The 22,308-nt window shown below is 51.8% G+C and overlaps 1 protein-coding gene and 1 long non-coding RNA gene across 6 annotated transcripts; one reads left to right on the top strand and one right to left on the bottom strand.

Moving 5' to 3' along the window:
- The first annotated feature begins 770 nt into the window (after positions 1–770).
- On the top strand, positions 771–7,437 carry LOC135425193 (uncharacterized). 5 transcript variants are annotated; one of them, XR_010435501.1, is made up of 5 exons: positions 772–3,446; positions 4,140–4,197; positions 4,309–4,380; positions 6,133–6,331; positions 7,084–7,437. It is a non-coding gene; the product is annotated as an uncharacterized LOC135425193 (long non-coding RNA). The 5 variants fall into 5 exon arrangements; XR_010435500.1 differs by having other exon boundaries at positions 771–3,446; positions 4,309–6,331; XR_010435499.1 differs by having other exon boundaries at positions 4,140–4,380.
- On the bottom strand, positions 7,370–21,884 carry LOC135425184 (ectonucleoside triphosphate diphosphohydrolase 2-like). Its single transcript, XM_064677220.1, has 9 exons — positions 19,927–21,884; positions 17,800–17,917; positions 16,105–16,255; positions 15,214–15,373; positions 14,126–14,353; positions 12,751–13,023; positions 11,389–11,484; positions 10,284–10,418; positions 7,370–9,078 (listed from the first exon to the last, which is right to left on the bottom strand). The coding sequence occupies exons 1-9, from the start codon at positions 20,038–20,040 to the stop codon at positions 8,848–8,850; spliced, it is 1,506 nt and encodes a 501-aa protein (XP_064533290.1). The 5' UTR covers positions 20,041–21,884; the 3' UTR covers positions 7,370–8,847.
- Positions 21,885–22,308: the final 424 nt, after the last annotated feature.

The following is a 22,308-nucleotide window of genomic DNA, read 5'->3' as shown; positions in this document are numbered from 1 at the left end:
GGAACGGCGGCCTGCGAGTGCCCGCCCCGCCCGCTGAAAGCGCTCCCCATTGGCCGAATTGAATGATTGATGTCGCAGGCGATTGGCCGGCAGCCCCGGGGGATGAGCTCACGCCGCCTGATTGGCCGCGGGGGCCGTGCCCTGGTAACCGTCGCAGTGACTCCGCAGCGGGCGCTGGGCGGTGGCCGCCGCAGCCGCTCCTTCGCGGGCGCCGTGTGCGCGCTTTGCGCAGCGGAGGCGGCGGCTCCTCCTCACTGCGGGACAGGGGCGGGTTCCCTGCGGGCCCACATTGGTTCTCCTCTCCCTCCCCGTCCCGCTTCCCGCCGACCCCGGGGGCGCCGCAGCGGCGTTGTGTGTGTGAGGCGGGGGCGACAGCGCTACCCCGTGTGCGCACGCGCGGGCTGCGGCGGCGTTCCAGCACTTTCTGGCGCGCGGCCCCGCCCGAGGGGCGGCGGGGCCGCGCGCGCGCGGGCGTTGTCATGGCGACCTCGCGCGCTCGCGCCCTGGGAAGGGGGAGGCGAGAAAAGGGGCTGGGGCGGGACATGGAGGGGGAGGGGAAGTGTGAGGGCAAGGCGGTCTTTGAGGGGCTATGAGAGTTCAGGGCGCTGTGAGGGCTTGGGGAGCTGTGACGGGAACGTGAGGGCTCAGGGGGTCCGGCCGATATGGGGGCTTGGAGGGCTGTAAGGACTCAGGGGTCTGTGACGGAACGGTGAGGGTTTTGGGGGATCTGGGGGCTGTGAGGGCTCAGGGGGCCTTGAGGGTTTGGGGCTTTGAGGGCTTTTGGGGGAGGGGTGTGAGGGCTCGAGGGGTCTGGTGCTGTGAGGGCTCAGGGGGTCCAGCATTTTGAGGGAGCCATGAAGGTCCATGGGGCTGTGAGGGCTCGGGGGGGCTGTGAAAGGTTGTGGGGCCATGATGGCTCTTGGGCCAGGCTGAGCCGTTCAGTGCCAGCTCCCCTGTGCTGTGAGGGGAGTGCCCCTGTGAGGGGGTCTGTGTGAGGTGGGTGCTGCTCACTGAGGCTTCCCCTTGGTGGCCCCTCTGTCCCGAGCTGCGTGTGGGTGCTGCAGCCCTGTCATGAGGCAGCTGAACACTCCGGGCTGGAGAAACCACCCTTGCCTTTCCTCTGACCCTTATTCCATGGCCCAGCTTTGTGAGCACATTCCTGCCCAGCCAGTGAGTCCATTGGTCACAGTTTCTATTAAGCACACTTTGATTATTGTTTCAGCAGAGCCTTTCTATGGTTATATGTATTCATCGGGATGCCAGCTGGGTCTACAAATCCTAGCATCTCTTCTTGTTTCACACTGTAGCAAAAACTTGAAAGAGGCTCCTAAAGCCAGGGAGTCTCACCCTCCTGCCTCGTTGGGCTGAGGCAAAGGCAGCAGTGACCTCAATCCTGCCGACACACAGAGCACACCAGGCCAGCTCTGTGTCACTCGGGCGTTCATGTGACACACAGAGATGTTGTGCCTTGTACACATATCCTGGGATCTGTGCCTGGATAACAATAATCCAGTCCTGTGCCTGCATCAGGCGAGGAGGTGGCTGGAGAAGAACAGCCCTGTGGAGGTTGAATAGCCTCTGGTAGTTGGCTTAATATAAAGGTTATGGTGATCAATATTTCTGGCATACAAACATCATATTCCCACAGAGGTGCTGGAAGGAGTCCAGGAACTCCTGGAGCAGCCCCGGAGACCCTGAGAGGAGCCCCGGAGCATCAGGAACCTGAGAGGACCCTGGGACAGACCTGTGTCAGCCTCAGAGGTGCCCAGGGAGACACACACAGCTCATCCTTCACATCTGAAACAGGAATGCAGGAGGTTTATGCAGTTTCCTTTGAGATAGCTGAGTAATGCAGAGCCATTAGGGTCCAGATTTATCCACTAATTACAGGCACTGATTGAATAGCAAACTCTGGGCTGTGTTCACACTGGAATCAGTGAAAAGGGTTGGTTTGGCCCACCCCAGCTCAGCACCACTGACAACACATTTCTGTTCTCTGTAATGGTGTTTGATGTGACCAATTCCAAAAACTGCAGCATCATTTAAGTATCAGAGGCAGCCAGGATAAATCTGGGCAGGACTTGCTCAAGATTTCATACAAGGCTGTACTAATCAGTAAAGACAGCTTTTCCTCCAGGATGTGATGCCATCTCTTCAGAGCAATGCACAAAAGGAATACAGTCTTCTTTCTGGTTAAAGGCAGGGAATGTAGAATGCCTTGCCCGTGTCATGCTCTCCAGGAAAGTACATTCAGCATCAATTCTCATCAGGTGTGCTCAGCACAGCGTTCATAAATGTGTGCATTCAGGAAGCCCTGGAAAACCCTCCCTAAAATGGAGCAGGGGAGCCACTGCAGGGCTCGGATGATGTTTCCTGGTGCAGGTGCTGCTGGATTTAATGCAGATACAGTTGGGTTTTTTTTCTGCCAGGGCCAGAAAGCAAAGGCCTGCACGTCAGTGCCATCTATTTCCTCACTTCCTTAGCAATCCTGAGCCTTTGTGCTTCCCACAGCCTGTGCCTCAGCCAGTGCTGCCTTTCATGTTTGGGAAGCTGCTCTGTAATGTGTGGAGTGAGCAATGTTTGTCACCCCAAGCATTCCCAGAGGCAGTGTGAGAGTGGGAACGCTCTGCTCAGTTAAGCTCCAATACCTGTCTCCAGAACACCAGCAGGATCTCTCCTGCAGAGAGGGGTAGGACCCTGTGGGTGGTTACATTTTGAGCTTCCAGAGGTTTCCCTGGGAGATTCAGCCACCTGAATATCTGTGGGATAGGAGACATTTCCAATTATTTGTGCAACATTTATTTTTGCTAATTCTAGCCCAGCCAGTGAGTACTTCTGTTCTTAGCTACGTGCACATCCACAGGAAATGACAATTCTGTCTTAAATATTTTTGCATTTTTAAAAAAATGCCAGTACTTTTAAGCTCTCTGTGAGAAGGAACACAGGAGTCTGAGCCAGGAATCTCCACAGAGAGCTGCTGGAGCTGCCGACCATCTCAGCCCTGGGACTTCTAACGCTGGGGCACCACTAATTAGTGCGTGCCAGAAGGTGAGCTGGCAAGTGCCACAGCAGGTCTGTGCCAGAACCTTGGCTCACATGAAGCATTCCTCCCAAGGCAAACCTCTGCATGAACCTCTGAGCACTGGGCATATTCAAGGAGAAAAAGTTGCACATTCCCTGGTCCTGCCTGAGCCAAATGCTGGAGTGTGTTTGTGATGGTCGCTGGTTTGGTGGAGAGGCTGCAGCTGGGTGGAGTGGGGAACGTTGGAAAGCAAAAGGGAGGGCAGAGAAGGGAATAGCTCGACCAAGGTGGTTCCCACATCGTGTTTTCACTGAAGACATCTGTCTTAGCTGGTATTTGATTTCTTTGAAAGCTCTCCTCAAACCACTGCGAGCAACGAGCAAGGAGGTTTCACCTCATTTGGGGGCTTCTACACTTCCCAGCTGCAAGTTTGCTGCATCAATTCATGCTGTAACAGGGTACTAGAAAACATCAGGGGCCACTGTTATGAGGCCAAAGACTCTGGGTATTACCTGTAGAAAAACATGATAATGAAGTTAAAGCTGACTTGGAACTTGCCTTTCTGTTTCACTGAGGGTTTTTTTTTACTTTTTATTGTAATTGTTTGGTTTGGTTTTGTAACTATTTTTACTATTTTTTTTCTTGGAAACAGATTTTACTGTAAATACAACTGGTTTGAGGGGAGTGGGGAGGGACTTTCTTTTAACTTTTGAATATTACCTTCCCCTTTTGCTGAACCAGTGTTCTCTGAATGAGTATTGAGCTGATCCCTCCTCTCAGCAGGCAGGCAGGCAGCAGCTCTCAGTCTGCTCTTGGTGCTTAACCAGCAAGATAGAAGCCTGTGTCTGAAACAGCACCTAGTCTGAGCTGAGCCTGTACCTGGGCTTGCAGGAGCCCAAACAGAAATCACAGAACTAATTCTGGTTCTGTAGGTAAAATCATGAGGCCCTGAGTTCCAGGGAGGGACACTGCAGGACGAGGATGTGTGGGAGCTGCTGGGGTTGGGGTCATTCCAGGTTTATGGTAATGCTGAAGTGGGACATGGGTATGTGCAGATGTTTTCTCATTCTAGTGTTTCTGATTGTTACTTCTAAGGATAAACAATCTTCTTTTTTAGAAATTATGCTGCTGAGAGACCAAAGTTCCTTGAAGTGAGGGGCTGCTTCCAGAGACTGGTGAGTGAGGAGTGCAGTTGTGGGATTCCTGCTTGAGAGAAATCAGAAGGGCTGGATGGGATCAATCCACAGGCCCACCCAGGCCAGTATCTTGTCTCTCATGATCTGCAGCAGTTACCAAAGAACAGAGCAAACAGATCTGGATGTGGCAGGTGGTTCAGGCAATTCTTTAGCCACAAGCAAGTAACTTTTTGGTTAATAGCCCTAATGGGTTATTATGAATTTATCTAATCACCTTTTGCAGCCGTGTAAACTTTTGGCATAAACAACCTCCTGTCCTGATGAGGTTTAACCACAAGCTCTGTGGAAGAAGAGCTCCTTCCATTTGGTTTGATGGTTTCCACTGAGCTCCTCTGCTCAGAAGGCTCTGAGCCTGTCCCTTCAAAGCTTGCACTCCAGGAGTGTTTAATATTGTCAGTGATACTGTGAGACAGAAGGTAAAGTTAAACCAGATTTTGAGTGGTTTAAAGTTCAGCATTGATTTTGCATTTGCACATCCTTGTTCAAAACCAGTGAACTTTGAACGCTGTTCCCGTGAAGGTTCCACAGCTCTGCTGCTGTTCATTGTCCACTGATAAGCCCAAAAACTGTTGCCTTCTTTCACTTGGAAAATCTGTTTCTCCTGAGAATTTCCACCAAGAAGTGGTGACTAACTCGATCATGAGGTGCACATATGGTGACACCCCTGCTGTGAACAAAAATAAGCTTTCCTTCACACAAAAGTTGATTTTATCATTGCTCTGTCTCTCTCAAGCCTCCTCTTCATTCCCAGGCCAGTCTTCTTCCTGGAGGAATTGTTATTTCTCCCCCTTGTTTCCAAAAGAGCCTTCATCCCTACTCCATGCAAGTGCCTGTCTCCCTGCATAGGGGAATTCTTCCAATGCCACAGCTCCTTAAATCACTGGTTAGAGCTGCTTTCACATCCCACACATAGAGAGAGCTTCCTACTGCAGTGTCTTTCCCCTGCATCCACATCAGGAGTCTCCTTGACACGTTCCCAGAAATGCCTGCTTGCTAAATGATGTGATTTGTGGTGGGAGCAGCTCCTGGCTCTGTTGGAGATTTCCTAAGGCTGCCCTGGCAGCCTCCCTCTCCTGACTGATCCCTGGCATTGCACACAACTCCGGGAGCAGCAGTTTGTGTTCTGTGTTCATCTGACAGCCTCTGACTGCAGGAAGGCTGTGAGCACCTCACATGGAGGGCATGGTGGAAACCTGGTCACTGCTGTACAAACACACTGATTTCTGCACCTACAGAACATCAAAGCACTGTGACTTGCCTGGGTTTGATGGCTGTGTGAGAGGACTTTTATGTGAAGAAAGCTGTGGCAAAAATTGCAGGTTTGCTGATCCCAGTGTTCCTTCGGGCTTGTTCCTCTTCAGTGTGTTCAGAATTAGCTCCTCAAGTAGGAGTGACAGTCCATGAGGTAGGATATAAACATCATATGGCTTCCTATTTCTCTGGAGAGATACTCAGATATGTGATCATAAGCATGGTATAAGAACAACATGAAAATATACTAATTCCAGCCATCCTAAAAGGCATTCCTCTCATCTGCTGCTGGATTTACCCCTCTAAGTGGTTGGGGATTTCAAGGGCTGGGTCTATCCTGGAAGAAAGAAACAATTCAGATCCTGTGGGGATGAACTTGGTACAGCAGAGTGGGACTGCAGGCAACCAGCTGTTATTTCTCTCAGTTTTCATGGGAATTCATTGGTACAACCCAGATGGGATGTGCTGGTTGAGAATCCATGGTGCTTTGGGAATGGTATAGAACAACAGGAGCAAATGTATTCCTACAAACATGCCTAAATGACATTTAGGCCCCAATAGCCAGGCCAGCCAACCTGTTGTGTGTCTGGAGCTAAAAGAGAGAAAGTGCTTTCTGGTGTCAATTTTTGTATCTAATACCTTTGATTTCCTTCTTACTGACAGTTGCTGAGAGCAGCAGAACTGCAGTTGTACATGAGCAGAAATTATCTGCCAGAAGGTCTCTCCCAAGGTTCAGCCTGAGTGAGAAGCAAGGGACCTGTGTATAAACATAAAGAACTTATGGACAGATAGAAAATCCTCATTATTTATCATTTCCACAATTGAATTCTAACCAAAGGCCTGCAAGCATCTTTGTTTCAAAGTGAGTTAGTTCATCTAGAATCTCCTTTTAAGTAGATTTCTGCTGTTCTGTGTAATCTAGGGATTAATTCTGCAAACTTACATAGTGCTGACAGGAAGGAGCTGCTCTACAGAGAGCTGGGAGAAAGGAATATGTTACTTTGAATATTTTCCATTTTTCTCATAGACTCCCTGTTTTGTCATTTTTTTTTGCTTTTTTTTTATAACTAAAACCACACTGCAGTTTTAAAATCCTAATCTATTTTATCACCTAGTAAATACATCTATAAATGTTTTTATCTGGCAGGAAAAGAATCAAGTGGTTGTGGGTTGTTTTCTCATGGCAGTGCCAGGGGTTTCACAGGCACAGCTCAGTGGCACGTGCAAGGCAAAAGTGAAGAGTCAGGAGGCCGTGCTGAGCTCCTTGCCTGATTGCTCACTTATTACCTGCATGGAAGTCCCAGAGCTTCTAAACAAGAGCTCAGGGAAGTTCCAGCCATTGCTGTGTTTCTCTTGGACCCTCTGATCTATTAAAAATGAAGAAGGTGCAATGACTGACAGGCCAGAGCACCGGGGGCTCCTGGCATCTCACTGGCTTGTTTCCATGTCTGACAGTGGTAGGATTCTTCTTGGGCAGGTTCCAAATGTCAGACAGGAATCCCAGAGCTCACCTCTGTGCTGACAGGTCACAGAGCCAGAGCTCTGTTTAGTGATTGCATTTCCCGGTGTGGGATGAATGAAGTCTCAGGAATTTCCCCACTTCTCTCTACCCAGGCTTGCCTAGATCCTTCCGACATTCTTCAGAAGGTTTGAGCAAAGAACACATCAAAAGGTGTAGGCACGTCTCCCACCAACTAAATACCAGCAGCCAGGTTATCTGAAGTCATTTTCTTTCACTGTGCCTTCAGGTGTTCCCATTGTACCCCCAAAATACAGCAAAACACAGCAAAACAGCTCTGGAGTAAACAGGCCAAATCAGCACCCCCATCCCGCTCACTGAAACACTCTGTGTTCACAATAACCCCCCTGCTTTGATCCCTTGCCAAGAATAACACAGACAGTCTATTAAAACATCTTTAATAACATGATATAATTAAAAATATCTAACGTGCAACTCGAAGAAATGAATATGAAGCTTGTTTAAGTCTCTTTCCACACCCCTCCAAACTTGACTGACGGGTTCCAAACCTTCGTTAATTGGATACCCCAGTATTTCTGTGTGTGTGTGTCCTGTGTATCAGCTGGGAGCAGAAGTGGCAAATAATCAGATTTGAAAGGATTTAGGTGCCATGGTAGCTTTAAAAATCCTGCAAGGCACATCACTGCATGTGTGAGCATTTACATTTCTGTTTAAAGTGGCCTGAAATGCATTGGAGACACTTGTCCCTGAGGCTTTTATCAGCCTGTGTGTTTTAAGTCTCTGAAGCAACTGAGAAGTGAACTAAATGCCTCAGTCAAAGGACAGTGTTTGACTGAATCAATCCCTTTTCTTCACAGTAACACAGGGAGTTTGTCCAGCACCTCATCTTTTAGACAAGCAGAGCAGGCCAGAGGAGCCGGAATGACTGCCAAGTCCCTGAGGAATCCTGACTATTGGATTAGGCAGTAACTCTGGTCGTGGTCTAATACAAAAGTCAGTGTTCTGACAATCAGGAAAGCTTCTGTTCCTGGGTCTGCTCTGGTCTAAAGGACAACGTCAGATGAGTCACTTGCACAGTCAGCGAGACAAGCAGGTCAGTGCAAATAAACAAACAGGTGAACCTCAGCCCAGATTGAGCCCAGTTTTAGCAGAGGTGAAATTAAATGTGTTCATTGAAGTCCTGGTTAAAGAGTTTAAATTGGCAATTTTAACCCTGAGTTGCCATGATTCAGCTGAGAGACAAAAACTCAGCTGTGTGTCTGTGCCCTTTGTTTCTCCTTTGATGCTCTGTAGAGACCAAGATTAAAGAGCATTGGTTTTGAATGAGCATTCACTGGATACTGTCACTGAAATGGAAGCACAGGCAGGTCAGCAGTGGCAGGCAGGAAATACCTGCATTTTCCCTAGAACATGGAAGCAAGTTGGCTGTTACATTCTGACCATATTTTAGTGCTCTTCCAGTCTTCACTAGTGGCAGTACTACAGGTATCATCTCTTGAGGAGAAGACAGAGCACTCTTTGTCAGACACCAGCTCTCCTGATTTGACAGGATTATTCAATACTAACTCCACAATAGCTCAGGGCCTGCCTGCTCAGAGGCATCGCCTCGTGCTTGACATGAGCAATCCCAGCTGTAGCCCAAGGAAGAGCTGTGCAGGCTGTTCTTGTTTAGAGGATGAATAGCTTGCCATCCACTGGGAATCCCAGGTTTCCTGTGGAGCAGGATCCATTGTCTCAAAGTACAGAAGTGCAAGTGCCAGCTAATTGAAATAAGGCATCAAGGTTCTGGGAGTCCTGCAGGGAAATCACTTCCATCCTCCAGTGCCTTACACCTCTGTGGTTTCTGTCTGGACCCTGTTGACTGTGCTCTGGCAAGAGTCTTGAGACCCACAGAAGTGTCAGTTGTCATCAAAAACGCTGCTGTTCCTGTTGCTGAGGCTGTTCTCCTTGGCCATCACCCGGTACGAGATGCGCATGAACGAGCCAGTGAGCAGCACCACGAAGAGGATCAGGAGCAGCGACCACACCCCTGGTTCAATCCCCTTGAGGATGCTTGGGCTGTCCTGGGGGATGGTGTTGGTCAGGCTCAGCAGGTACCCAAGAGTCCAGCCAGATGATCTGTCACCCATCTATTGAAATAAAAAGGAGGAGAGTTCAGAAGAGAAGGAGACAGTCTTGACCCCAGCTGTGTTGTTGTGCACAGCCCAAAGGCCTCGTATGCCTTATCTGAGACTGGTCCAAGGACTGGGCTTGGAATGAAGAGCTCTCCCACTCGCAGTGCCCTGAGTGCACCCATGGGCCTTACTGGCCCCAACCAGCCTCACCTGGCACTTCCACCCACACCTCTGCCCATGGGCACGGGAGCTCCATTTAAGCTCTGGCCTGGGCAGCCACCTCTTTCCTGAGCTGTACTGTAGGTGTGTGCTGTTCCTGCTCCCTGACTGGTTTTCCCAGGTGGATCTCAGGTCTGCACTGTGAGCAGTTCTCTCTCAGACCTTTGTTGTAGGTTGCTTGTCTCTGGCTTTTCAGGCTGGGCTCCCTGGGGGGCCCTGGTCCTGCCTCTTTACCTTCCCTTTCTCTGATGGTCACCACGTGGCTGACTGAACTGCAGCCCTGCTCAGTGGTACCATGGCTTTGTGGGGAGTTGGGAAAAGGTCTGGGAAAAGAATTTCTTTTCCTTTACGTAGGGGAAGGACCTGAATCAAATCCCCCTTTCCATAGGGGCTCCAGATCCTGAAACAATTTCAGACCTTATTAGATATTAGATTAAATTATTAGATATTGGTAAGGAATTCTTCCCTGTGAGGGTGGGGAGGCCCTGGCACAGGTTGCCCAGAGAAGCTGTGGCTGCCCCATCCCTGGAAGTGTCCAAGGCCAGGTTGGACAGGCTTGGAGCAACCTGGGCTGGTGGAAGGTGTCCCTGCCCCTGGCAGGGGGGTGGAACCAGATGAGCTTTAAGGTTCCTTCCAACCCAAACCAGTCTGGGATTCTGTGATTATAAGGCATTTATAAACCCTCACTAGTAAAAAGGGTGAAAGGGTTACAAAGAGGTAGGGCAGCATCTTTTGGCTCAAGAAATTTTATCAGCAGTTTGCCTTCAGCATTAAGTGGAGATCAAGCTGCACTTCCTTCCCTGTCACAGACTCCTAAAGATGGCGTTGCTCCAGATAAGGTCTGTTTTTCAGCAGGGACAAGTCACCTCTAGCTCTGTGACACTGGTTTTCTTCTTTATCACAACTGTGAATCCACTTTGCAAAACCATCCTGCTGGAGAAGCCCAGCTGGTCAGGGCTTGTGAGTGTGGAACCAGCCCTCCCTGGTAACTGGTGACTGACCTTCTTCTGGAACGCAGTCCAAGCAGGCCGGTCAACGTCGAGCGTGTACCCCTTTGTACTGAGATGGAAGATGAAGGCAGACACAGCACAGTACTCAGCAAGTGTATCCTGGCTTGCTTGGGACTCCCTAACCAGCTGGTGCCATTTCCAAAAAAAAAAAAAAAATGGGGAAAAAAATTAAAGAAGTATTCAATGGGTGAATTTCAGGCCAGCTATAACCTCTCCTTTCCTGCTCTGGGACTGGAGGAGGGGGTTTGTGTCCTGTGCAGACTGAAAGCCATTTCCAGCACCCACTGGGCCGTGATCTGGGAAGCAGTGTCAGCTCTCAGTGCCTTTGTTCCCATCTTATTAAGCCAGGCAGATCCAAGAGCAGCAGCACTGGCAGCCAGGTCTCCCACTGGCCTTGCTGGTGGCTTGCTTGGTGTGATTCCCTGCTCTTTAATTAGACTGAGCTAATGCTGCAGCCTTTCTCTCAGCAGGAACAGCCCTTCCTCCATCCACAAGAGAATGATTTTGGGAACTGCTTATGGGCTTTGCTGCCTTATTAGCAAACCCTGTAGGAATTGTCTCATTCGGATGTTACTGTGGATGCTCAGTCAGTGTCAGTGCAAATGGGGGTGACCTCAAAACCACCAGCTGAGGGAAAGGACTGGCAAATTCCCCCTGGCTTGTTCTCCTTGGGCCCAGGTGAAATGGGAACATCCTTGGAGTGTGAGTGGAGACTTAAGGAGAGGAGGATAACAGGAAGACCAAGTGATGTACAGGAGAGAGTCGACAGCCTTCCTGAATACTCCTTAAAATACATAAAAGGTATTTATGGCTTTTCATTTAATTAAGTGCAGGTGCTACCAGCAGCTGGGATTTGGGAGGAAGGAAAATAAGTGGAGCCTGTTTCCTCAAAGTAAAAAAACCAAACAAACTGAAAACCCAAAAAACTAAAAAAACCCCCCAGAAAACCCAAACCTCACAAAAATCAGGCAAATCCAAGTTTTTCCCTAAGGGAGCCTATAAGTTACAGCTCTATAAGTCTGAGCTCTGTTGGCTTTTACACCAGGCTCTTTCTTACTTCCCACTCTCCCTGCACACGAAGTTATTCCACAGTTACCTCTTTGAGGGACATCCCACACAGCCTCTTGACAGCCTGGCCCAAGTCAGGAGAGGGAACAGTTTCTCTCATGAAGTCCATGGCCTCAGAAATCACCTACAACAGCAGCAGAAATAACCATCAGGTGGGACTGTGCTCTGTGTCCCTGCATGGCACTCTGTGCCCACAGGAAAGGGAGGGGCAGTGCAGTGCCAGGGTGCCCTGTGTGTGCTGTGGTGGTGGTGTCAGGGCCTCGGATGGGTGCAAGGCAGATAAGATCTGTTACTGTCTGGAGATGGAAACAGGTCTGTTCCACATGCAGGAGCCTTCCTGGCCCTGTATGGATAAGTAGACTAGTCACAGAATCATAAAATCATTTAGATTTGAGAAGGTGTGGGAAATCAAGTCCAACCATTCCCCCAGCACTGCCAAGGCCACCACTAACCCATGTCCCCAAGTGCCACATCTACATCTCTTTTAAATCCCTCCAGGGATGGTGACTCCACCACTGCCCTGGGCAGCCTGTTTCAGTGCCTGACCACCCTTTTGGTGAAGAAATGTTTCCTAATATCCAACCTAAATCTTTCCCTGGCACAGCCTGAGGCTGTTTCCTCTCATCCTGTCTCTTGTTCCCTGAGCCTGACCGTCCCCCCCGGCTCCCCCCTCCTGTCAGGGGGTTGCAGAGCCAGAAGGTCCCCCCTGAGCCTCCTTTTCTCCAGGCTGAGCCCCCCCAGCTCCCTCAGCTGCTCCTGCTGCTCCAGCCCCTTCCCCAGCTCCGTTCCCTTCCCTGCACACGCTCCAGCCCCTCAATGTCTGTTGTCTCTCTTGTAGTGAGAGGCCCAAAACTGAACCCAGTATTCCAGGTGTGGCCTCACCAGATCCTTGTGCTCCTCAGCACCAAGTCCATGGGAGACTCAGGAACAGGGAGCTGGGGAAATTCCCAGAATTACCTTCTCTGAAATGCACTTAGTTTTTCCTGGGATCTTTAGCTGCTCTTGGCTCAACAATCCAATGCCTTTGGACACTAGATCCAGGTTCTCAGAAACATGCTGGTGGTGCAGCGTGCCCTGATGTTTGCTGAGGGAGTGGCAGAGGATCTTCAGCTTTACCATGGACTTGGTGTGGAAAGACCTGCTTAGCACACAGCTCCTGGCTCTCCTATCCCTGCTGGCTCTGTGGAGCCCCAAAGTTGGTCTCAGGAGCTCCACCACAGTCACTGGTGGGAAGCCAGTGGTCCATGAAGAACAGCTGTGTGACAGTGAGGGGGAGAAGGCAGGAGTGCCCTGGTGTGGCTGTTCCCACTGTATTTATTAATGGTCAAACTGGTCCCATTTCATGGATTCTCTGTGCCAGCTGTCTGCCCCAGTGTAAATGAGAACTCACCAGAAACCTGGTCCGGAGGGGCTGGAGAACACTGCTGAGGGAGTGCTTGGAGAAGCTGCAGGAAGAGGAGGAGTTGAGCAGCCTTTGCACAAGTCTCATGCAGGCGGTGGGGCTGCTGGAGCCCGTGATGTTGAAGACCTCCTTGGGGCCAGGGGTGTCCCATGTGTCACCACTGACAGCACAAGGCCCAGCATGCACTGACTGCCACTGCACTTCCCGCGAGTAGGAGAGGGGCCAGCAGGGATTAGACACAGTTTTAGCACTTCTCTGCTCCTGGAGGCAGAATAAAACAAGGACAGCAAGAGATGACATGGCATCCCAGGGCTTCACAGAGGGAGCCAGAATGTTACCACAGTGCAGGACAGATTTCCTCTGGCCACCACAGTGTTGGAGTGGAGCAGGAGGCTGTGAAAGGGTGGCCAAATCTTATGTCACTTATTTATGTCACTGAGTGAACCACAAGGCCCAGGCTGCTGCAGCCCTCTCACAGCTCCTGCTGGGGCCGGGGCAGCCACAGGGACTGGACCTGCTCGGGGGGGCTGAGGAGTCCCAGCCCTGCCTGCCCTCCCCTAGACCAGAAATACAGTTTCATGCATCCTGTACTCTTTCTAGTTGCAAGAAAGAGGCTGTTCAGGTCAGCCTTCCAAAGGCTTAACCCCTCAAGAATCAGTGTTTCTTATCTCTAGTAATTCCCCAGTGTAACCGTGGTGAAGTTGGCCTCCATGAGGGACATTCAGGTCTCAAACAAGGGCAGGCAGAGTTTGAAGACAGGCAAGTGCATGGGCAGGGAGGAGTTAATTTCTGAAAAATTAGTTTTTTATGCAGACTAAAGTGATTCCTGAGTTTGTATGAGATCCTATCCCCCTCCCACCATTCCCCAAATGAAATAACATTTGGAAGAACCAAAACACCTGCATGTTTTCAAAATGAAGCATTGCCCTGCTAAAGATACTTCAGGGTTAAAGCCAGCAAAGGGATTATCCCAAATGAAAGGTCCCAGTTGGTTCCTGGGTTGGTTGGTTCCCATTCTAGGATGGAGGAGCAGTTCATAGAAGGCAAGGGAAGCCTTGGCTTCCTGTCACCCTGAAAAGGATGTTGGCACCTCTGGAGAGCAATTTTGTGCTTGTGTGTATTAAGTAGGAGGCCAAGTAGAGCCTGCAAGTGGGAAACTCTAGAATGGGTGCCTGTGGGTCTGTTTGGAGGGCATTGATTTGGGCAGAGAGGGTACATTTTACGAATGCACTGGGCTCTCTTTAGATATGTGCAAATGGCCTCCATTAGGGGCATTTTGCCCATTAGAAGCTACACCTTGTGCAGCTGTGATTTAGTGATGTGGTATCCAGGGACTTTGCTCGTGTCCTGTGGCAGAACTCACCTGGATGAGCAGGGAGAGCAGCCTCCTGTGGAGCTGGTCGGTGCCATGGCAGGGGCACTGATGAGTGTACACCCTGTGCATCTGCCCGTACAGCTGCAGCCTCACTCCTTCCTTTGGGACCTGGTTCTCCTCTTCCAGCTGGGAAGTGAGCCGTGTTGAGGTTCCTCCCACGGACAGGACTCCTGCCATCCCCTTCCCGGAGGGCACCAGCTGCCCTCGCCAGTCGTACTGACCAGAAAGAACCAGAGAGGTCAATCCTTGAGAATTCTCCATCTGGGTCACAGTCAGGTGCTAACAGTGCACAGAGGGACAAAACACCTTGGTGGTGCAGCACAGCCCAACTCTTTCTTTGCCCACAAGACACATGGATGGCTTTGGAGGGAATAGAAGAGTCACTGTACAGGCACTGCCACCTGCACAGAGACCTTCCCACAGCCCATGGGGGCAAACAGGGCTCACCAGCCTGGGGGGACTGCTCAAGGCAGTGGTCTCAGCAGGCAGGAGAGAGGGGAGAGGGAATGGCAGGGATGTTTCCAAGTGGGCAGATATGGGCTTCAAGTGCTGCCTTGATGCTAAAGTGATCCTTCTGTGAGAAGAACCCTGTGGTTTCATCTCCTGCAGTCACTGACGTGAGCATCCTGAACATTGTCCAGAAAGCCTCATGTCTGTCAGGGCAACTGCATGGGTGTGTTCATGAAAGGCTATAGGAGAGGTTTAGTCCTTCAAACTAGTTATAACCATAGAATCACAGAATGGTTCAGGTTGGAAGGGATCTTAGAGCTCATCCCCTTCCACCCCCTGCCATGGGCAGGGTCACCTTCCACTAGCCCAGGTTGCTCCAAGCTCCATCCAACCTGCCCTTGGACACTTCCAGGGATGGGGCAGCCACAGCTTCTCTGGGCAACCTGTGCCAGGGCCTCCCCACCAACTCACATGAGGCTGGCCTTTGATCCAACCTGCCTCCTCTGAAAGGCAGTGGAACTTGTGCTTAACCACTGCTTAAACTACAGGGTTTTACCAATCCCTCCACGTCTCTGTAGCTGTCTGTTAGCAGGGTTTGCTCAGCCCCAGGGAGAATTGTCCTTTACCTTGAAGAAGTTCTCCAGGACATAGTTCACAGCAACCCAGTTGAATGCTTCCTCATCTGGGCTGGACAGGATCTGTGCCCCCCGAAAGCTGAAGGGGGATGACTTCAGGGCCACAGTCAGGGATGCAAGGAGATCATCAGAGAGGGTGGGATGGGTGAGGCTAAAAAGAAGACAAAAAAAGGACGTATTTGTTGTTACAGGACCCTGCAGGGCTCCTGCTGTGCACCCCACTTTGGGCAGTGGCACAAAGACACAACAACAATCCCACTCCTGCTGCTGCTTCCCCCTCCCCTCACGTGGCACTGGGGGCAAGAGCAGCACAGGGATGATTGGAGCAGTCGTGGCACCGTTCAAGAATTTAGGACTTCAGTACCCTCTGCCACCAAGGAAATCCTCTGGCCTCACCCCACTGACCTGGTCCCCTCCAGATCTCACTTTTCCCCAGTGCCTAAAAGGAGAAAAAGTCCTGGTAATGAGGGGACTCAGAAGAGTTTCCACAAAAGTGTGTGTATGATAAGATGGACCTTCCTGCTGCCATTCCCAATTTTTTGACAAGAAGCACCCCTGCAAGTCCATGTGGGTTGTCACATAAGCTGAAAACACTTGAGCTTCCAGACTGACATGTTTTCCCAAGCAGTAATTGTGAAACTGTAATTGGGAAGGAAACACAGCACAGACTGGCAGCAGTGGCAGCACTGTGATCTCATGGCTGCAGGGGGGACAGGATGGAACCACAGCCATGATATTCCTCTCGAGGACATCTGAGCCTGAAGGAGGTTTAGCTGACCAGCAGATCAGGGTGGAACACACTGCAGAGCAGGCAGGGTGAGGTGCATGCACAGAATGATCCGTGTGCTGATCTCTGGGTGTGGGTTTGCAACATTCACTCACTTCAGGTGCCTCGTGCTGGTGGTGGCTCCCACGTACAGCGGGGTTTGGCTGTGCTGCTCTGCTGGGATCTCCTTCTGGGCCCAGTTCAAACATGGCTCCAAGCTCTTCCCTGCTTTCTGAGGAGAATCTGAGTAGTTGGAGACTCCCAGACCTGAGAACCAGGGGACAGAAATGAAATTTTAGGGAAAGTTATGGGAGAACTGTGAGAACTGTTACCCCAGAGATCACTGTCCTAGGGCATGGTTAAAGGCAGGACCTGTCACAGGTGGAATGAAGGAGCTCCTCCAGGTATCCACCCTGCTAAGATATGGTACTGGGAGCAAAACATGTGCATATAAATCCCAAACTGCACTAACAGAACCTTGGCTCTGCTGCTGAGATATCCACATGGCTGCTGCAACAGCTGAGGCTTTCTCAACCCACAGAGGAAGAAATGTGGCTTTAGCTGCTATAAAAATAAGCAAAAGGACACATTGCCACGGAGACAGAGCTGAGGCTGATGTGTCACCTTTCCCCTCCAGCCACTTCCCCTTGTGTTGGCAGAGGTTCCTGAGCCCCTGCCTGCAAGGCACCCCTGCTCCAGAGGAAGCTGGTGCTGTGCAGAGGTGTTGTGTGCCAGCCTTGATTCATTTTTCCAGCAAGTCAATGGGGTCTTAAATACTGGTTTTGAACTGCTACTCAGGAAGATCCTCACTTCCCTATTCTCATCCTCCTGGCTGTGACTCCTCACCACGTGCTTTGCTCCCTTAGGCCCCTTGTAGGGCCGAGCTGCAGCTTTCCTACAGCTCCTGCAAGGCTGTGACTGCTGCTATGCACACAGGACTCCTCATACCTGGGCAAGAGCCCTGTCTGGGCCTCTGGTTGCTGCTGCTGAGGACAAACTGCCTCCCAGAGCTACAGCTGCTGCTTTTAGCCGAGCCATGAACATGGCAGCAGTCAAGGGATACACACAGGGTTTCAGGGAGCCCTTATTGCACCTTCTGTGGGTGGTTTGTGTTGCTTGCTGCCCTCCCACAGCACACTGAGGGTTCAGTCCTTCCCAGCATCCCGCTATAATCAGCCTTTGACATCAAAGCAAGATTGAGAGATAGGGAAGGAAAACCACAAGCATTAATGCATGGAACCCTTTCAGCTGGCATTGGCAGGGTCAAACTGATTCAAACGGGTGAGGAAAACCCCAATATTCTCTGAAATGTGACACCTAAAGGCAAGCTGAACTCCTGCTTGTGCTGTCAAACCCCACACAGGGGGTTGGAGCCTTTGCACCTCTGTTGTCCTGGGGCTACACCACTTACTGCCCAGGGCACAGTCAGGAGGAGGCAGAAGGTCCCAGGAGTCACCCTGCAGCCAGATCTGTGTCCATTGCTGTTCACTGCCTTGCCTTGGCTCTGCCACTGATCCATGTGGACATCAGGATGAGCCCCAACTTCTCTGTGTGCTTCCCTGCCTGCAGCAGCCCCAAAATCCTGTCACCTGCTCCTGCCAAGTGCCTGATACCCAGCTGTGTGTGGCTAAACCTGCCCAGTGGAGAAGAGCCATGCTGAAAATAAGCTTGTGCTTCACTATTTCCGTGCACAGCTGGGTGATGAAGGAGCCAAGGAATTTGTGGCCCTGGTCCAACACAGGTCTTTGAGTTCCCATCCATCCATCCCCTGCCAGTCCCACAGACCACCGAGCAGGAACTGGGCACCTCACCTTGCACAGGGCAGGAACTGCATCCCCTGATCACCCCGGTCTTGTTTGCCTTGGTGGCTGTCCACTGGTAGATGAAGAGGATGGTGCGGGACGGGCCAGCATCCAGAACGATGCCATACTGGAAAACCCGCAAAACATTCCAGGTAAACACCACTGAATGCATGCTGCTGTGTTATTGTAGGGTTACTCAGCGTTATGTGGGTACTCAGGGTGATCTCTGGGCCTGCACTGCAGAATTTGAGTTCACTTTTTACATTCAAGGAGAGAATGAAGCCAGGAGATGATGAGGATTTGCAGGGAACCATCTGCATTCCTGAATATACATGAGGAACAGCAGGAATGGAGAAACGCCCAGAAACACACCAGGCCTCCAGTGGCATCCTCTGGAGCTGTTCCTGAAACCAGGCAGAGGGCTTCCACTGAGAGCTCAGCCACCTGGAGCTCAGGAAAAACAGGTCCTAAAGCAGTGGGAGATGGCACTGTACAGGTTCTCCACTCAATCCAGGGCTCAAACTGCTGCTGATTGGTTTGCTAAGGCTTTTGTGCAGGAATGGGAGGGCTGTGGCTTGTTTCTCCTGAGGAACCCGACACTCCCATGTCTGTTTGATGCCTCAGTGCAGTGTTGGTGTGACATGGGCTGGGATTGCCCCGGTGTGTGCAGAGCTGTGGGAGCTGCAGCACGCTGGGACCAACAGGCACTGTGTGAGGTGGCAGCCCCACAGAGACAGAGACAATGTCTTGGCAGAATGAGCAGAGCAGTGACCATGAGCTTTCTCAACCCCTTGTCCCCCGACAGCTCTGCTACTGCCCAGCTGTGGGGCTGAGGCATCTCTGCCTCTCTGCACCCAGTGTCTGCTGTTTGCTGCTGATTGAGCCTCACTGAGCTGCTCCCAGGACATGAGGGTGAGGAAGTGGAGGCCACTGGAGTCCCTGCACAGCTGTCCTGGATGTCCCCACAGTTCAAACAGCCCCAGTGCTGGTCCAGGGTCTCGTGCTCTCCCCCTATTACATGACCCCAATCTGGGACATCTCCCACACAGCCTGGAAGGAAACTCATGAGATATGTGGTGGTGCTGGTCTGAGCTGCATCTTGCACACAAATAGTTGGAGCTGTGACTGAGTGGGAGGAGAAACCTCCTCAGAGGTTGATGTTAACAGCACCAGAAGGGTTTCAGAGGGGGGCAGAGCTGCTGCCTGCTGCTCTCCTGGGAGCTCCAGCTTCACCAGACACCCAGGGCAGGGGCTGGTGGGGCTGGGCTGGAGCAGAAATGCAGGAGCAGGCTGGAGCTCCCTGCCCGAGCCTGCTGGCACCTCCCACACCAGTGACAGCTCCGATTCCTGGCAGGGACGTGTCGGCTGCTGCCGCACAGGAGGAAGGAACAAATGGTATTGGTGGAGAAACTTGGACTATTTTTTCCTCCTTCACATAATGAGAGGTTGCTGTGGGAGCGCCAGGGAGGAGGGGAGGGATCACCACACCCCTGCCCAGCTCAGCACCAGGGAAGGACAGAAAGCGGAGCAATGAGGGTGTTTTTAATCTAATTTTGTTCCTGACAGGAGCATGGAGGAGGGGTACTATCTCTAAACACGCAGGATAACCTACTTCTCTTGGGTTAAACCATGGTGTGCCACTGGACCTCAGCAATGGGTGTTCAAGGGGCAGAGTGGGTGGGCATTAACCCCCCTTCAGACCTGGCCCTGCTGTGTAGAGCAGGTTGGCTCTTCAGTTAAAATGACAGGACCAAAGAGGAGAAGGCATACAAGACAATTTGTTTTTAGAGACAGAAGCAGCAGCTCAGAGCCAAATTCCTACTAACTTTCAAGAGGGACTGATCTCTTTCCTTCCACTGACCCCACTGGTCCCTTGCTGCTCTGGGGGAGCTCCAGACATAAGCTGCCTCCCCTCAGCCTGCTGTGAGCATCTCTGCAAATCCATGGAACATATCCTGCTGTAATCCAGGACCAACCAAAGGAGTTGGCTTGGTTTTGGTTCAAAAAGCTACAGCAAGTTGAAGGATGCCAACCTGCCCTGGCAGTCTTGATCTAGTCCCCCGCTCAGTTTGTAAACGGCTCAGTAATAAAATGAATGTCCAAAGCAACACAACAGCCCAGTTTAACTGCCCTTACCTTGGTCCTGAGAGGGGCCACGGGCACATCTTTGGTGGAGACACAGAGCAGCACGATGCCCGTCAGTCCCGCCACGATCACCAGCCAGGGGGGAAGGAGCTCACGCCAAGACATGAAGCGCCTTCTCCTTCCTCAAGGAGCCCAAAGGGGAAGCAGTGGAGCAGCAAACTGCTTTAACAACCTTTAAAGAGAAAAAAGGCGGGGCCGGGGCCAGGCTCTGACTTCAGCCCAGCCCCAAAGCCACAGGGACCACAGGGACGCGTGGGCCAGGCTGCGATGTGTCAGGCAGCTCTCCCTTCCACCCCTTCTCTCCATAAATAACAGGAGGGCTCCGTGCCCGCCCCAGTTCTCCCTTCCATCCCTCCTCTCCATAAATAACAGGAGGGTTCCGTGCCCGCCCCAGTTCTCCCTTCCATCCCTCCTCTCCATAAATAACAGGAGAGCTCCGTGCCCGCCCCAGCTTTGCAAAGGCATCGCTGCAACCTCGAAACTGCCCCAGGCGGCGGGGCTGAGGTAAACACAAATGTGGGGTTAACTCGGCTGGGTAACAAGCAGAAAGCAGGCAAAACTCATCTGTTTGGTATTCCACGCCTGACGGTGCTGGCTGCCCAAATTAGAAGTGGGGAAACTCCTTGTCACTGGGTTTAATTTATATCTGAGGGCTCCAGGGCGGAGCTGGGGTGCTTCCCCTCAGGCACGTGTGCATGGGGCTGGGGCAGAGGACACACTGCTCAGACCCTTCAGACTGTGCCTGCCCCCTTGTTCACTTTCAGGTGGCATAAAAACATCTGCACTTTTGGGTTTCCACCCCCAGGAAACTCTGGCTGTTTTGGTCCTTGCTGTGTGCAGGAGACAACGGGGGCTGCTCAGCTCTTTTGCCCCCAGAAGGTCAGTGTGAGCCTTCTGAGGTGCCTGTACCCCCCTCCCTGACAGCTCCCTGCGGAAGATAACCAGCACCCAGACTTTATAAAACACATGCCTGCTTTCTCCTGTCTGATGCCACAAAGAAACATCCTCGAAAACAGAATTTCTGCAGAAAACTGCAGCTGCTCACACTGTGGCTGAGCGCTCGTGTCCACGTGGTCATGGCATTTATACCAATATCATGATATATCATCAGCACTTCAGGATATCCAGCAGCTACTGAGGAGATTCCAGGTCCTGCTGTGGTCAGACCAATCCTGCTTTGCTCCTGCAGGAACCCCCCCACCAGCAGAGCAGCCCCTCCAGCCGTGTGGGGACACGGAGAGGGATGTGAGGGACCTCAGGGCACTGCAGCAGCTCCTGGCTGGGAACAGTGGAGTGGATCCCTTCTCTCACCTGGATATCAGGGGTCATGGGGGTCTGTGAGCAGCAGCCCAACCTTCAAATGGTCTGAGGGGCTCTAAATCACTTTGGTTTGTTCCTGGACAGTTATACTGGCTGCTGGGCAGACTCTAGAGGGGTTTCTAGGTGGCTTAGGCTGATGCAGCAGCAGATTGCACAAAGGACAAATAGGGAGATTTCCCCCCTCCCCCCCCCCCACTCTTTAGCAGCTATCCCGAAAGTACAGGCCTGTGAAGGCCAAATCATGAATGGGGGAAGGCCACTTCTCTGTTTTTAGTGGTGTTTCCTCTTTCCATCACTGTCTGCCCAGGATCAGACAAGAGGGAAGCCTCAGACACCCGCAGGAATCCCAGCCTTGCTGCCCTCTTAATGCTGTTGGCCAGAGCACAGAACCATGGAATCACGGAATCTCCTGAGTTGGAAGGACCATCGAGTCCATCCTGGCCCTGCACAGGATACCCCAACAATCCCATCATATGAAAACTCCTGGAGCGGGTCCAGCGGAGGCTGAGGAGACACTGAAAGGATGGAGCATCTCTGGGAGCAGGAAAGGCTGAGGGAGCTGGGGCTGTTCAGCCTCAGGAAGAGAAGACTGAGAGGGAACCTCATCCATGTCCATCAGTGCCTGCAGGGAGGGGGCAGAGCATGGACCAGGCTCTGCTTGGGGGGGGGGCAGCAATGGGACAAGAGACAACAGCACAAACTGATGCCCAGAAAGTTCCACCCGAACATGAGGAAGAACTTCTTTGCTGTGCAGTGATCCAGCACTGCACAGAGACCAGAGGGGGTGTGGAGTCTCCTCACTGGGGTTATTCCAGAACCCTCTGGACACAATGCTGTGCCATGGGATGCTCATCCCATCTAACTCTGGGACGGCCCTGCTGGAGCAGGGAGGGGCCACCAGATGACCCGCTGTGGTCCCTTCAGCATGACCCAGGCTGTGATTCTGTGTTTCCGTGTGCCTGAGGGCGCTGTCCGAACGCTCCCTGAGCCCTGCCCGCCCTGCCCGGCGGTGCCCGGGGCGCGGAGGCCCCGCGGGAGGGGCGGCGGAACCTT

Source organism: Pseudopipra pipra, chromosome 20 (assembly GCF_036250125.1).
Source record: "Pseudopipra pipra isolate bDixPip1 chromosome 20, bDixPip1.hap1, whole genome shotgun sequence".
In the NCBI taxonomy this organism is placed as follows: domain Eukaryota; kingdom Metazoa; phylum Chordata; class Aves; order Passeriformes; family Pipridae; genus Pseudopipra; species Pseudopipra pipra.
The sequence above is the reverse complement of the archived record's forward strand: the minus strand, read 5'-3'. Positions and strand labels throughout refer to the sequence as shown.